Below are 12,797 nucleotides of genomic sequence, written 5' to 3'. Positions count from 1 at the left end.
TCCAGGCGCGCCTGCAGCGAGCGGGCTGAGTACCTACTGTCTGGCTACACTCGTCCTGACATTCTGCCTAAGAAAAAATGCTTAACTACTGGGTACACTCATTTCACCCAAGTCTTGACTGAAAGCTTTAAGTTTCAATTGTTTTATTTAACTGTTCTACAAATAGTTAAAAATGATGAACCGACTGGCTCACTTTCCTTCCGAGAGCTCGGGGGTTTCGTGTTTAATGCTGCCACAGCCCGGGCAGAAGTGAGGTTCGCAATGCCCTCCTCGCCTCTGAAGGGCAGCCCCGCCCGACCTCCCCCACAGCACGGGTGGCCATGCGACGTGGCTGTCCATAAAGGACCCTCGCACGAGAGTGAGATGAGTCGACTGCACAGGCATCCATCAGCTTAGGTGACATGGCGCCCGGATGACTTGTGCACGAGAGCCATCTTCCAACTCCTCCAGAGTAACCCGCGAGCCGTGGGGCAACGAGAGCTCTCGCAGACACCGCGGGGCGTTAACTAACACTCTGGCTGCCAGCCTTCCCGGACGCCACGCCCCCACCCGTTTGGAGAAACCACTAAACCTGTTTAATCCCAAGGACCATCTCTGCTACGGCTACATCAGCTCTTACCACTACCCTATGTATGTGTTACACATATGTGTACATATTATGGGAATAAATAAATACAAAGCGGGAATACTTTGACAGTCTGATTAGTTTAAAGCATACTGGTTATGTCTTCTATAGCATATGACTCACTTCAGCCCCAGAATTGAGAACTTAAATAAAGTGTAATTTATAAAAATAAGCCACTATTTATGAATGCAAAAATTCATCTTAAGAATTTTTTATTATCCAGATCCGTTTCGCAAAAAGAAAAAGAAAAAGAAAAAAGAAAAAAGAAAAAAAAAACCCGCACAATTCCTGTGAAATAAAAATGCACTTCCAGAGTTCAACTGAAGAACCCCCTGCAGAGGTCACTTGACCTCGGCTCCCGCCGAGAGGAGCAGGACCGTGTTTCAGGAACCCCCGGCCGCCCCGCGCGCCCACACCCTCGCGCCGGCCGCACACCACCCGCACTCCAGCGGAGGTGCCAGAGGAAGAACGCCTGAGGACTGACCCCGCCGCCTGTGGCGGGCCGGGGGCCGGGGGCTGGCCCCGGAGATCGGCGGCTTCCTCCGCGCTGTCCTGAGAATCAGAGCCACTCTGCCTCGACCTGTGCTGAGCGCCCCCGACAGGAGCAGCGGGCTAAAGCAGGTCAGCAGTTCGTAAGGAACAATGTCCATTTAAAATGACAAAACGCCAGCAGACTCCTGGCTGTACAGTGTAACCAGTAACACTACCTAACTTACAGAGATGAAAAGAAATGGTTCAACAAAGAATCAAACTGGTTTCTTGGGGTACATCGTTACAACGAATCTCTTCGCTCTTAACGCTGTGAGCAGACAGGGATTATTTTGGAGAAGGAGACACGAGGAAGGAATTAGTACTGCGGGGGCAGAAAGGCGAGTGGCGAGACCAGGAGCGCCCTCGCACCAAAGCCACTTCGCCCCCCGCTCTGCCGGCCCCTCCCGCCTCGGGGGGCTGCGATGAACGAAGCCACGGCCGCAGGCGCGGGGGACTGCCAGCGGACAGACAACACACAACGCGTCACGCCGCGTCATCTGTGCTCCCGCTCCTCAGGGTTAGTCCAGGAACTCACGACTTTGCATCCTTCTGTCTTTCCTTCTGTTTTAATTAAACACGTAAAGGTTAATAAACAGACATAGTCCAGAGTTAGTAGGTTGGTATTATAACATTTATTAAAATAATGCCATGGGTTAATAGAAACAGCAAAGAACCAAGGAATTAAAATGCAAGCTATGTAAAATCCCAACTAAAACCCAAAAGTATCTAATGTACTCATTCATCAGCTAACTAAAAAGCCCGAGAAAGACAAGACACCCAATATAATAAAGTACTGCAAAACAATTGGCAATTTTCAGTTATCAAAATTGTGGATTTTGCATTTTGTATCCTTTTCTCAATCAAGAAAAAAATTCTTTTTGAATGTTATATAACATACATATAAAACAAGATAGAAAAATACATTATAAACTTGTAACAATGGCTGTAAATACATTATCTTACATGTTTCTCATAGGCAATAGGTTGGTTATGGTACATACATAGCATGAAACTACTGAGATAATAGAGAACAGACAAAAATACATGTCAGCTGTACGGTAACATACAAGCGACACTCCCATCTACCCACGCTAAAAAATTACATAATACTGTCAAAAAAAGTCTTAAAAACTACATATTTTAATAAGAAATAAATTCAATAAAGACTGATAATACTGAGAACCAAGGCATTCAGAGATTTCAAAAGTCATGCTTATTTCCAGTTGACCCAAAGCTGTTTCAACTGGGTTTCCGCAAGCCTGCGCACGGCCACCACCACTCCGAAGGGCCACGCGTCCAGTCCCCACGTGGACTTTCCTCCCCAGAAAAGACCCTTGATGAGCGTCTAAAATGTCCAGGCATAACACAGCTGAGATGAAACTGGATCAAATACTGGTATTGTTTTTAAACTACTATCACCTCAAGTGTCTGAGTGTCGCAAGTTTATTCAGTCAACCAAACCAAGTGGAAAGCGAAGTGGCACAGCGTGTGCGGCAAGTGACCCGGACGACGGTGCGTGTGTGTGACAGGAAGACAAAGCAGTGGCACGTTAAACCGGAGCTGGCCGCTACAAAACAATGCGTGTCTATTGCATAGTAAATAAACTGAAAACGTTTCCCAGCGAGACCAGATGACGGAGGAGGTCCCCGCGAAGGTGCTTACTGAGCGTACTGCTGACGTCGGACTGTGCAGGTGTGTACGGGGGGACGAGCTGAACAGCTGGCACCCACTGCCCCTTGACATTTGCCACGTCTGGTACTGAGGCGGCTGACGGTCGCTAAGTGTTCAGAGAGATGCAGGCTCTGTGCACGCGTCACTTTCACTGCACGGAACTGAACTTGGGGGGGGGGGGGCTGGGGGCTCAGACTCGTATGTAGTTGAGTGTTTATATGCACGGTCATGCTAGATCTTCACATTCTTTTAAAGTTAAAAAAACGGTGTGTGTGTGAGGGCAGGGGGCATCTTACGTTATTAAAACTGGCAAGGGGGGTGGGCTACCCAAGTGACCTGGTAGGGAGAAAGAAGTCTGATTAAGTTTGGGTCATTTAGAGAACACTGTTTTCCAGAGTGAAAAAATCAAGAAGGTTCATTTTTGTGAAGACGTTTAGCTAAGTATGATATTAATCTTCAAATAATAAGGCAGAATTCAACACACACCTTCGTCTCTGAATTTGAAAACAAAGCTCTAATTTGTCTGTAAACTGATGTTCAAATCGCACATAATTTTTATCTCAGAATCCTTTGGGGTAACATTAAATATTGCAATAATCAGAAGCAATCAATTATGATTTTAAAAGAATGTTTGAAAACACATGTCAGGCATTAGAAAAATTATCAAATTTTTTCACAGTATCAGATTTGGCAAATTTGTATCAAGGTAACGTGGCAAAAAATAGATCAATTCAAACCATCAACTCATGTATCTCCCTCTTGTCTGCTCTCACGTACTGGGCAGCTGAGCGGCACGCGCTGACCTGCGTGCCGAGGGAGGAGCTGGTCTTACGAGACACTGGACTAAATGACCATGAAGAAAAATAAGGCACTTCCTTTTCTTTAGACTTATTCCAATACTTAAAAAATAAAAAAGAAAGACAAAAAGGCTCTTTTGGTCTTTTGTTTCTTGACAACCACCAGAAAAAATCATTTAATGAAATAAAGGGTTTCTTTGTTCTTTTTCTTTTTTTATAACACTTGAAAGTATAAAATGCTACATTTCCAAAAATATATATATTTTTTCTGCACCAGCACCCTTGTATAGTAAAAGTATCTACTTTTTGTTCATTGTTTCAATGCACTACACTTTATCTACAATTTCATTACATGTATACAGCAAAGAGGCAAGCATGGCTTTTACATCCTTAATGATTTTTTCTATACAGGGAGGTTTAAAAAAAATATTTGAACAGTTTGCCCAGTAATGTGACACATAATGCATGTACCTTGTTCTCATATATTTTTAAGGAGCTGTAAAATAAAGGTTTAGTAATTTTAACTCAGATACTTATTTTTTTAAAAATAGTGTCGCAGTTTTGTTCTTTGCATTACTTTTCAAAATCCCTCGCTAAGTGTTTTCTCACGGCACACTTCTGATGCTTCCAATGCCGGCAGGCAACGGCGAGAGGCCGCCACTGCCGCCCTGGGCGGGCGCTGTAGTGACTGAACAGCGTATCAAATTTTGAATACTTTTGAAATCCCTTCACCAACGACATCCCTGACCAAAGGTTCATGCATGATGCATCACCACACAGTACATTCAGAGCGTGGACTCGCCATGAGAAGGAAGGGCTCCTGGGAAGTCTCTCACAGTAACTGCCTGTCACTGAGTAGTTGGGGCCACCCGTCTCCCCTCCTGCAGGGAGGCCTTCTTACCGTTCGCTTAGGGCGGGGCATTGCGAGATGATCAGTGCTGTGGCATGAATTGGGCCTTATTGCTTTACTACTATTCAGTGCAGGTTCTAGAACCATTTTCACCCAAACAGGAAAAACAAAACAAAACGAAACAAAAGCTGAGTTGGAGGACAACAATTTCTTTGTCTTTTGTTTGGTTAGATGGTAAGACGAACGGACAAGTGCCTCAGCTCGCTGCACTGACGACAGGCAAGCAAAGGCGATTACCAGTTAACTGATCAGCAGGCAGGCATGGTCAGGTCATCATTGGGTGAAGAGTTCAGAGGTCAGAAGGTCATAGGTTAGTTGCCGGTGGCGGCTGGGTGGTTAGAAACAAAAAACAAAACAAAGAAAAGAAAAGATAGAGAAGAGATTAGTTTCAGCTAGTGACGGCTTAATGACAACATGAAAAACTAATCACAACTAATAAAAAAAAAGCATGTGTAATTCTGACAAACTGATTGACACCATCTACAAAATACAATAAAAATCATGACAATTTCATATCATGATTTGAACGAATGAAGGAGAGCCCTCTCCCACAAAAACAAAAAACCGGTTAACAGGAAAAAATGGAAATAAAATGTAACTAACGACTAACAGTTAGTAGCCCGATGGGGGAACTGAGGACGAGGACAACGAGGGGTCCGGTGCACAGGACTCGGAGCGGTCGGCGCGGGGCCGGGGCCTGGCCGCCGCCAAGCATTAGTGCTCTCTCGGATGCAAGCATTAAGCAACTATTAATGATGGATGTGATTATTAACAACTGATGATTAATAGAAATGAAACTAAAGAAATTTAAATTTGTATGAACAACTTGGTTCAACATAAACTCTGGGCCAAACAAGGTTTCTTTTGTTCAATAAATGTTTATTGCTTTTTCAATTGTTCTATTTACAAACGACACGGGGTCTCTGGCCTCAGGACACAGAGCGACACTAACCTGCAGGCTAGCGGTGTAGGCAACGTCGTGGGAACCAGAGAGGGCCAGGCCCTTTGTGCGCTGGCCCACACTTTCCAGTTGGAAATACTATTTTACACATATAGAACACTTATAAAATGCACTTGCATGTAAACACTGTGAAATCCTGCCATTTAAAACTCTATACTCAAAAGCTCTAAGTACATCAAAAAATAGAAGAAATTTCTAATTGATACCAATAAGGCATTTTAAAACTACAGCTTTCTTTATTCAACTTCAAAGCTAATTCTCTGCAAATACAATAAAATCTGACATTTCATATACATTCCTGCTTTATATATTTTAAAAGAAGCCACCTGTAAATACTATTTTCTTTTGCAAAATAACAAACAGAACAAAAAAAATCTTTAAAATTACAGTAAAACATAAAGTAGTTCTCAAGTGGAAAAGTTCTCGTCCCCAATGTCCTTGAGTTGTTCCTTCCTTAATCAACACTGTCACGTTCTGCTTCACCAAACTTGGTCCACTTAACAGTAGTATGATTTTTAAGACTCATTCAACAGCTTAATTATTTCTACTATATTCTGAGGTTTGAAAGAATTTTCTGTACTGTGGCCACTGTGACTACGGCAGAGGAGATACGAAATGCTTCAGTGCAAAGGTAGATTCTGTGCCGCTTTGTAAATTGGAACCCAGTAGGTCTAACGTTCACAGAGTCAAATGGTCTACGTAGTCGACTGGTTTGCCCTCACCTGACAAAAATGCTTTCTGCAGTCTATCATTTAGAATAGTGTAAAAATACTACAAAAATACTGTATCTTTAGTGTGACCAAATCATCCCTGAATTTCTTAAAAATAGTGGAATTCCATTTAAGACACAAACGGCTACTCCGCAATCAAAGCAGAAGACACACGGTTCACCGGATGTAGCCACGTGGCTTCATTAGGCCCTCCAGAGACACAGAGTCTCAAAGCGTTTTCCATGCTAACTATAATCGATTAAAATTGTATTAAGTTTCTTATACAAACTGTATAAATAATGGTTTCTGTAAAACCACCATTCAGAAATGTTCTTGTTTTTGCACGTGGAGCCCACAGAGAGAGCAGACCACCATTCCCAAGCACACCAGCACACCTAGAACGCCTCCTCTGCCCAGTCCTGGCCCCCACAGTACACACAGGCGTGTCAACCGTGCAAAATAAGGTAGGGTTCCCTTTGACTAAAGAGTCAGTTGGTCTTTCATAGGCTTCAGATTCAGTTTTGCAACACGCAGAGGTGGGTTTACTTTTAGTGACAAACTAGGCGTCTGTCAACCATGCCGTGCTCTGGATGCTCGCACATAATTAACTACACGGCTACAGGTCCAAGGGCTGAGCTTCCTCGCATTAAATGAACACTTATATTAATCTTCCCCTCAAAAGATTAAAAAAATAATAAAAAACCCTCAAAACTATAGAGAAAACAGTAGTATCATAAAATAATTTAAAAGTGAAGGACTTCAGACGTCTCCCTCAGACCCAGTGAGTGCGCACAGTGACAGCAACAGCAGTGTACAGAGGACTCTGTTATTCAGAGGGAAAAGGTAGCATTTCGGTTTGCTGACATTGCATTTTGAATAGAAACAGTGACAGGACTAATGAAAACACAAAAGAGCCATGCATGGAATGTGTTCTTATTTTGAAATACAATAAAATCTTCCTAGTATTTTCAACTATCTCAAGGCACTGGAGTACTGAGTAGGCCAATAATTACTGTGTTAAAACGAAATTATGGAAACTCTAAAAGGGGTGTACAAGGAAAGGTTAACAAAAGAAAATCTACTTCCAAATCCCCCTATTTCAGACAGTAACTACGGGGAAAAGTTTAAATCATTCATGGAATTACTGGGGTTCCTCAAATCTGCACGATTCCCCCCCCCCCCCGCCCCGGGGAAGAGCGCCCTCCGTGGCGAGGAGGCGCGCCCCGGTGTGAGCAGAGTGCTGCGCACGCGCGCGCACGGGACACTCACAAGGAGCACTGTCCTCACAGATGGCCACCGAGCCGGGGGTCTCTTCATTTTGTTCATTAAATCGCTACAAGTAACATATTAGTTAAAAATCTTCGAGGCTGTTTAATTATATATTATGCTAAATAAATATCATCGATATCTTTGGAAAGGTATTTTATTCTGACATGGACAACAGCTGCGTCCAATATTTATCATCAGTGTTCAAGGTAACTATGCAAAGTATAGATAGATCTTTCACAAGTTCATAGAAGATGTAGAATTGAGGTTTTAATCCATCACTTTTCCAAACTGGTATTAGTTAGATTAACTAAATCGGTAGGTAATAAATGTGCCATAAAAAAAAAAAAGCTTATAAAAAATTCTCTTCTGCCTTGCTTTGGATTCCTATCTTATGATCTCAAACTCAGAAAAAGAATTCAATGTCAATAAACCGAAAATATCACTCCTCAATAAACATAAATAATTCTTAAAGGGTCCAAGGGAATATATAGGACACAGATTACAAATGCTGAAAAGGAGAAAAGTGAAGACTTATTTCCAGTCACAGGTCAGTCAAAAAAGATGCTCCAACAGCTGGATGTGTGTCACCACAGAACTTCCAAAGATAGTTTACCTTCAGAAAATATATTTTAGCAGCAAATGACAAAAATCAAAGGATCCATTTTGGAAGAAAATATAATAAAAGGGAATTGATTTTCTGACTTATAAATAAGATCCAACTGCACCAAAGTTCTCTTCACAGTCTTTACTTTGCTGATCTCAGCTAAGTACTTGACATGTATAACCTCATGTTTGTACAGTGGCTCAAATGTCATATTAAAAAGGGAAATGGGAAAATAAATCTTCAATTTTCTCCAAAGAACACAGGAGGCATATATTCCTTTACTTCTCTCATTAAAGCACCATCCGCTCAGTTCATTTTGCAAAACCAACCCAAAATTTCAGAACAATTAAAAGAAAACTTTTAGCAAAAATTATTATTGAGAAACAATTAAGGAGAAAACAAAAATTCATAGCTCCCCAAATGGACTAATACGTGTTTTAGTAGGAAGAAATCATAGTACAAACTAATAGAATTTAATAAGTTAAAATATGAAGGGAGGGAAAAAAACACAAAAATGCATCCCGAAAAACCCACCCCTTAAATCTGTCAATTATAAATTAATTTAGAAAAGGAAAAGAAACGCTGTGCAGGTAAACAGTTATGTGTTTTTCCATCAGGTGTGGTGTTGCAAACTGTACAGACACCCGACGCATTTCTCAGAAACAAGAACTGCAGAACTAAACTAACCTCGGTCTGCGGTCACAATCCTTTGGTAAGGATGGACACGCATATCGTGCCTTCGAACTTTAGTAGCCACCGCACCTAGTTAAATTGCAATTACCAAGACAAAGTTAGAAAACATTCACAAGGGGGAAAAAACAAACATTAACAGGTTTATCAAAATGGATTTCAAATGTTCATTTACTACAAAAACTTCATTTTAAGAAACACGTTAAGGCACAGTAGTTTTAAAATTAACCATAATATGTTGCGTATATATGCGTCTATTAATATTGCATTTATTTCAAACATCTTGGCCTTAACCTATTTTATCCATTAACTCATAATCCCAAGACACAGTATTTCATGAACTCTATGATTCCCAAACAAACATTTACGCTTTACTAGTCACATATTCACTGAAGTGCTTTTCTCGCAACAGGACCACTTAAAAGCACGCCATGCTCAATGCTGACAATGACTGGCTAACCTTCAGACCGCTTCCAGAGTTTATCACGTAAAAAGGTTTATGAGCAATTCGTAAAGCCTACAGATTGTGGTTTTAAACTTTGAGTCAATAAGTATGAACCGCAATGAATTAGGTGATTAGTAAAGCAAACAGTATAGTACACTTAGCAGTCAGTATACCACTACACACTCCTTTATAAATTACCGTTACTTTGTAAGGTTATAGACTAAACCAAATTAATAACATACTTTTACTTCCTATCAGTGTGCAAAAGTGCAAGTAAGTCACTGACTGCTAGGCTAAGCTTCCCTCCCCCCCAGAGGCTGCTGAGACTAAGCATTTGTTAAATTCAGATCTGATGAGGGTTCAGTTAAGACCGTTCTTGAATTCTTAGCCTTTCGTTGGGAAAGCCATACCTAAAGATAAAAGGAAGGGAATTAAAAATTAGTCACCAATGAAGATTTGATGCTATTACCAATCTCCTCACTACCACCAACACACATGTCTGCATCTGTTTTGAAGGGCACTGCTTATTTTAAAATAATATGATGTGAGACTTGATATACAGCATGCATGTTATCTGTGTGCAAATTTACTATAACTTAGCAATTTGAAATGATTTTGTCAGTTCTCCAAGTGGTCTCAATCAGTATCACCTTTTACTGCTTAGGTAGCAAAGCAAGAAATAAAACAGATCATAATGGACTTTAATCATTTAGTACTCGCTATTATTCATCTTACGACTGCCAATTAGATATGTGTATATTTTGGTTTCAATTGTCAGTCTAATAATTACAAATTTCCCAACACAACCAAAAACACACTGCTTTGAAATGACAAGCCGATTCTGCAGTGCCCCTTGCTGACTCTAAGCAGTAAACTGGTCCGTCACCCCTTTTACATTTCAGGTAAACTAATCTCGGACAAGTTTAATCCAAGAGGCAAGGCCAGTGAGCTCTGGCTTGGAGAGGGCTGGAGCAGCAGCCGGGCCTAGAGCCCGCCCTGCAGGGAGCGGCAGCCCCCCCTCCCCCAGCAGACGCTGTGCGTGCAGCAGGGAGGAGCTCTGGGGAAAGGAGCAGGCAGGGGCCACAGGACAGAGCGTTAACAGTTAAGAAGAAACGTAAACAGGTTATATGTTACAGGTTATTTTAAAAATGCTTCAAGAAATGTGCAACAGAAGTAAGAATCTCATAAACAGCTCTATGGTGTGATTCTGACCTGGAATACTTTACACAATGATTTAGAGGTAACCGAAAACATGTACAATAAGATGTATTTGCTCATGAAACAAGAGGCACCTGAGTGCATGCACACACACAGATAACATACAGAGCGTTGTGGTTTTCTTTAACTGAACAATGAATTTTCAAGTTTAAATCTTTGTCCAGGTTCGCTAAAGGCTTTCGAATTTTGATAAATCCATGTTAATGCTGGAAAAAAGACCCTAGAAGATCAAAGTCCTACAAGTGAACAGCATGCATGCAGCACCAAGGTCATGTCCAATTCAAGGAAAAAAGTATTCAGATTCTGCCTGGCAAAGCAAGGGCAGCGCGGCAGCGGCCTGTCCCGCACCGCCTGGTCGTGGCACAGCAGCTGCTGCACGCTAGTCCTTCATCCGCAGTCAATGGGCTGAAATATCAGGCATGACTGGCATTTCAATCCACTCTATAAAAAAAAGGCATCGGTAATGTCTTTTTCAAGCACACCACTTTTTGTTCACGTAAAACTGAGCGTTGACAGTATGACCTTAATTTCTGCCTCAGGAGGGTATCTACCTCAGTGACTTGGTCCTTACTCATCGATTCCATACTGTGCTACTGAAATTATGAGCTTCTCTTAGGTTTAATATTAACCAGGACTTCAAAAGAGGAAAAAAACGAAAAAACTTGAAGAATGCAGCTACTGACTAGGACGCTTTCATATTTTAAATGATCACGAATATTAGAAAGCACACACAATTACAGCAGTTGTAAAAACCTCAGAATATTTTCACATAGAAAATTAAAATGTAGCTGACAAACAGATTCCTGAGGTGAAAAGCAGCTGACTCCGTGGCAAACCGAAGGGGGAGTGTGCCGGGGAGGGCCTGCAGCTCCGGAGGGCCGCAGGGAGGTCAAATGCGACAAGTGTGTCCTGTCGGAACGTTCGGGTTTGCCCACCCGAAGTGAGGCTGAGTTACCAGGGCAAGTCCGAACAAGTCTTAGGTGCAACCATCTGGAAGGGGAACCCTACGAGGGGCTGCAACAACACAGACTGAGTCTCCAGCTTCTCCTCGGGGAAACCTGTCTTGCCTCTCTCACACTGAGGTCATGATTTCCCAGGCTTCTGGGGCAAAAGTTGAGAAGAAAACTGTTAGCCCTGCAGAGAAAACAACTTACCTAATACGCCACTAGGTTCAATGGGGTACTCAAGGATCGACGTAGCTGGTGCCAGCGTGTAGGGGTACTCATAGGGGGTGTAGATCAAGCCAGCTTCGGGCCCGGGAGGAACTATCGCGGCGGTGGGGTGAGGGGTCCCGTTCGGCATGACGGCGGTCTGTATCTGTCTGATCAAAGGCATTATGGTGGGGCCGGCCGGCGTCGGGGTGCGCAGGGCAGCTGGGGGGAGGACAGGCGCAGGCCCGGTAATAATCCTCGGAGCAGCCTGGGCTGTGGCTGCAAGAGAAAAGGCAAGGGCTGCTACAGTAAGCAAAGAAATTCAGAAGGAAGTACAGAGACAGCAGTGCAAAACACAGAAAACGAGAGGGAAGTGGGAAAAAGAAAGAAAGGAGCAGGAAAGGAGAAAAACAAAAGGAAACCATTAGTACATGCGCTGATCACACAGCAATGCCAAAGCACACCGATCAAACACACTGGCTCCCCTTCCCACCGTGATTAAGGATCAATGTGCAAAAATTAAAAAGCCACTGTAAAAAAACTGAGACCATTAATAGGTTATATTTAGTTTATATTGTTGATGTATCTATGTTTTTAAGATCTCATAAGGCTAAAGGTGCATGCAGAAGCACAAGAAAAACACTCGCATTAAAAGGTATTTTTAAAAATATTTTGCAATTGGAGTCCACAGAAACAGTTTTGGCGTATTTCTAAAAGAGTAAATTCAGTTTAAAATTAAAGGAAGAATCATTTTTACTATATTAAATAAGCCAACCACCTACTATTTACATATAAACTTCCTGCACATGTAGACACTAACTTCTCATACAAAGCAGTACAGGGTGGGGCAAAAGTGGGTTTGTAGCTGCTTGTATGGAAAATAACACAATTAATAAATAATGACACAAGCATCGACTGTTTCTGCATACTCACAACTACTTCCACCCCACCCTGTGCAATGAATGTCCCGTTCCCCGGGGCACGACGCTGAGGACATGCTCCTTCTCCCGAGGAAACGGAAGCCAACCATCTGTCAAGCGACCCCTTCCGAACCCGACAGGTTGTCCACACTTTGGAAAACTGCCTAGCACTTTAAAATTCAATTTCTTTAAAAAAATTAGTAATCTCGCCTCAGATTTTCTTAAAATATAAATTTCACATTTCATTTTAACTATAAAAAAAAAGCACCCTCTTATATAACCTGGGAAAGCATAT

At 42.2% G+C, this 12,797-nt stretch overlaps 1 protein-coding gene across 7 annotated transcripts in view; it reads right to left on the bottom strand.

Moving 5' to 3' along the window:
* Positions 1-1,769: 1,769 nt before the first annotated feature.
* QKI (QKI, KH domain containing RNA binding) overlaps positions 1,770-12,797 on the bottom strand; it is a 140,096-nt gene continuing 129,068 nt past the window's right edge. Inside the window, exons 6-8 of one of the 7 annotated variants that reach the window (XR_006786113.1) lie at positions 11,586-11,885; positions 8,766-9,623; positions 1,770-4,862 (exon numbers count right to left, since the gene is read on the bottom strand). Coding sequence is in view for 6 of the 7 variants with exons in the window: in XM_045842676.1 (XP_045698632.1) it covers positions 4,846-4,862; positions 8,766-8,840; positions 11,586-11,885 (392 nt within the window). In the remaining variant the exon portion in view is untranslated. The other 6 variants (XM_045842676.1, XM_045842673.1, XM_045842674.1 and 3 more) reach the window with 6 other exon arrangements.

Source organism: Phyllostomus hastatus, unplaced genomic scaffold (assembly GCF_019186645.2).
Source record: "Phyllostomus hastatus isolate PE091 unplaced genomic scaffold, TTU_PhHast_1.1 phas_contig_40, whole genome shotgun sequence".
Taxonomy (NCBI): Eukaryota; Metazoa; Chordata; class Mammalia; order Chiroptera; family Phyllostomidae; genus Phyllostomus; species Phyllostomus hastatus.
Note: the sequence above shows the minus strand (reverse complement) of the source record. Positions and strands in the feature narration are given on the sequence as shown.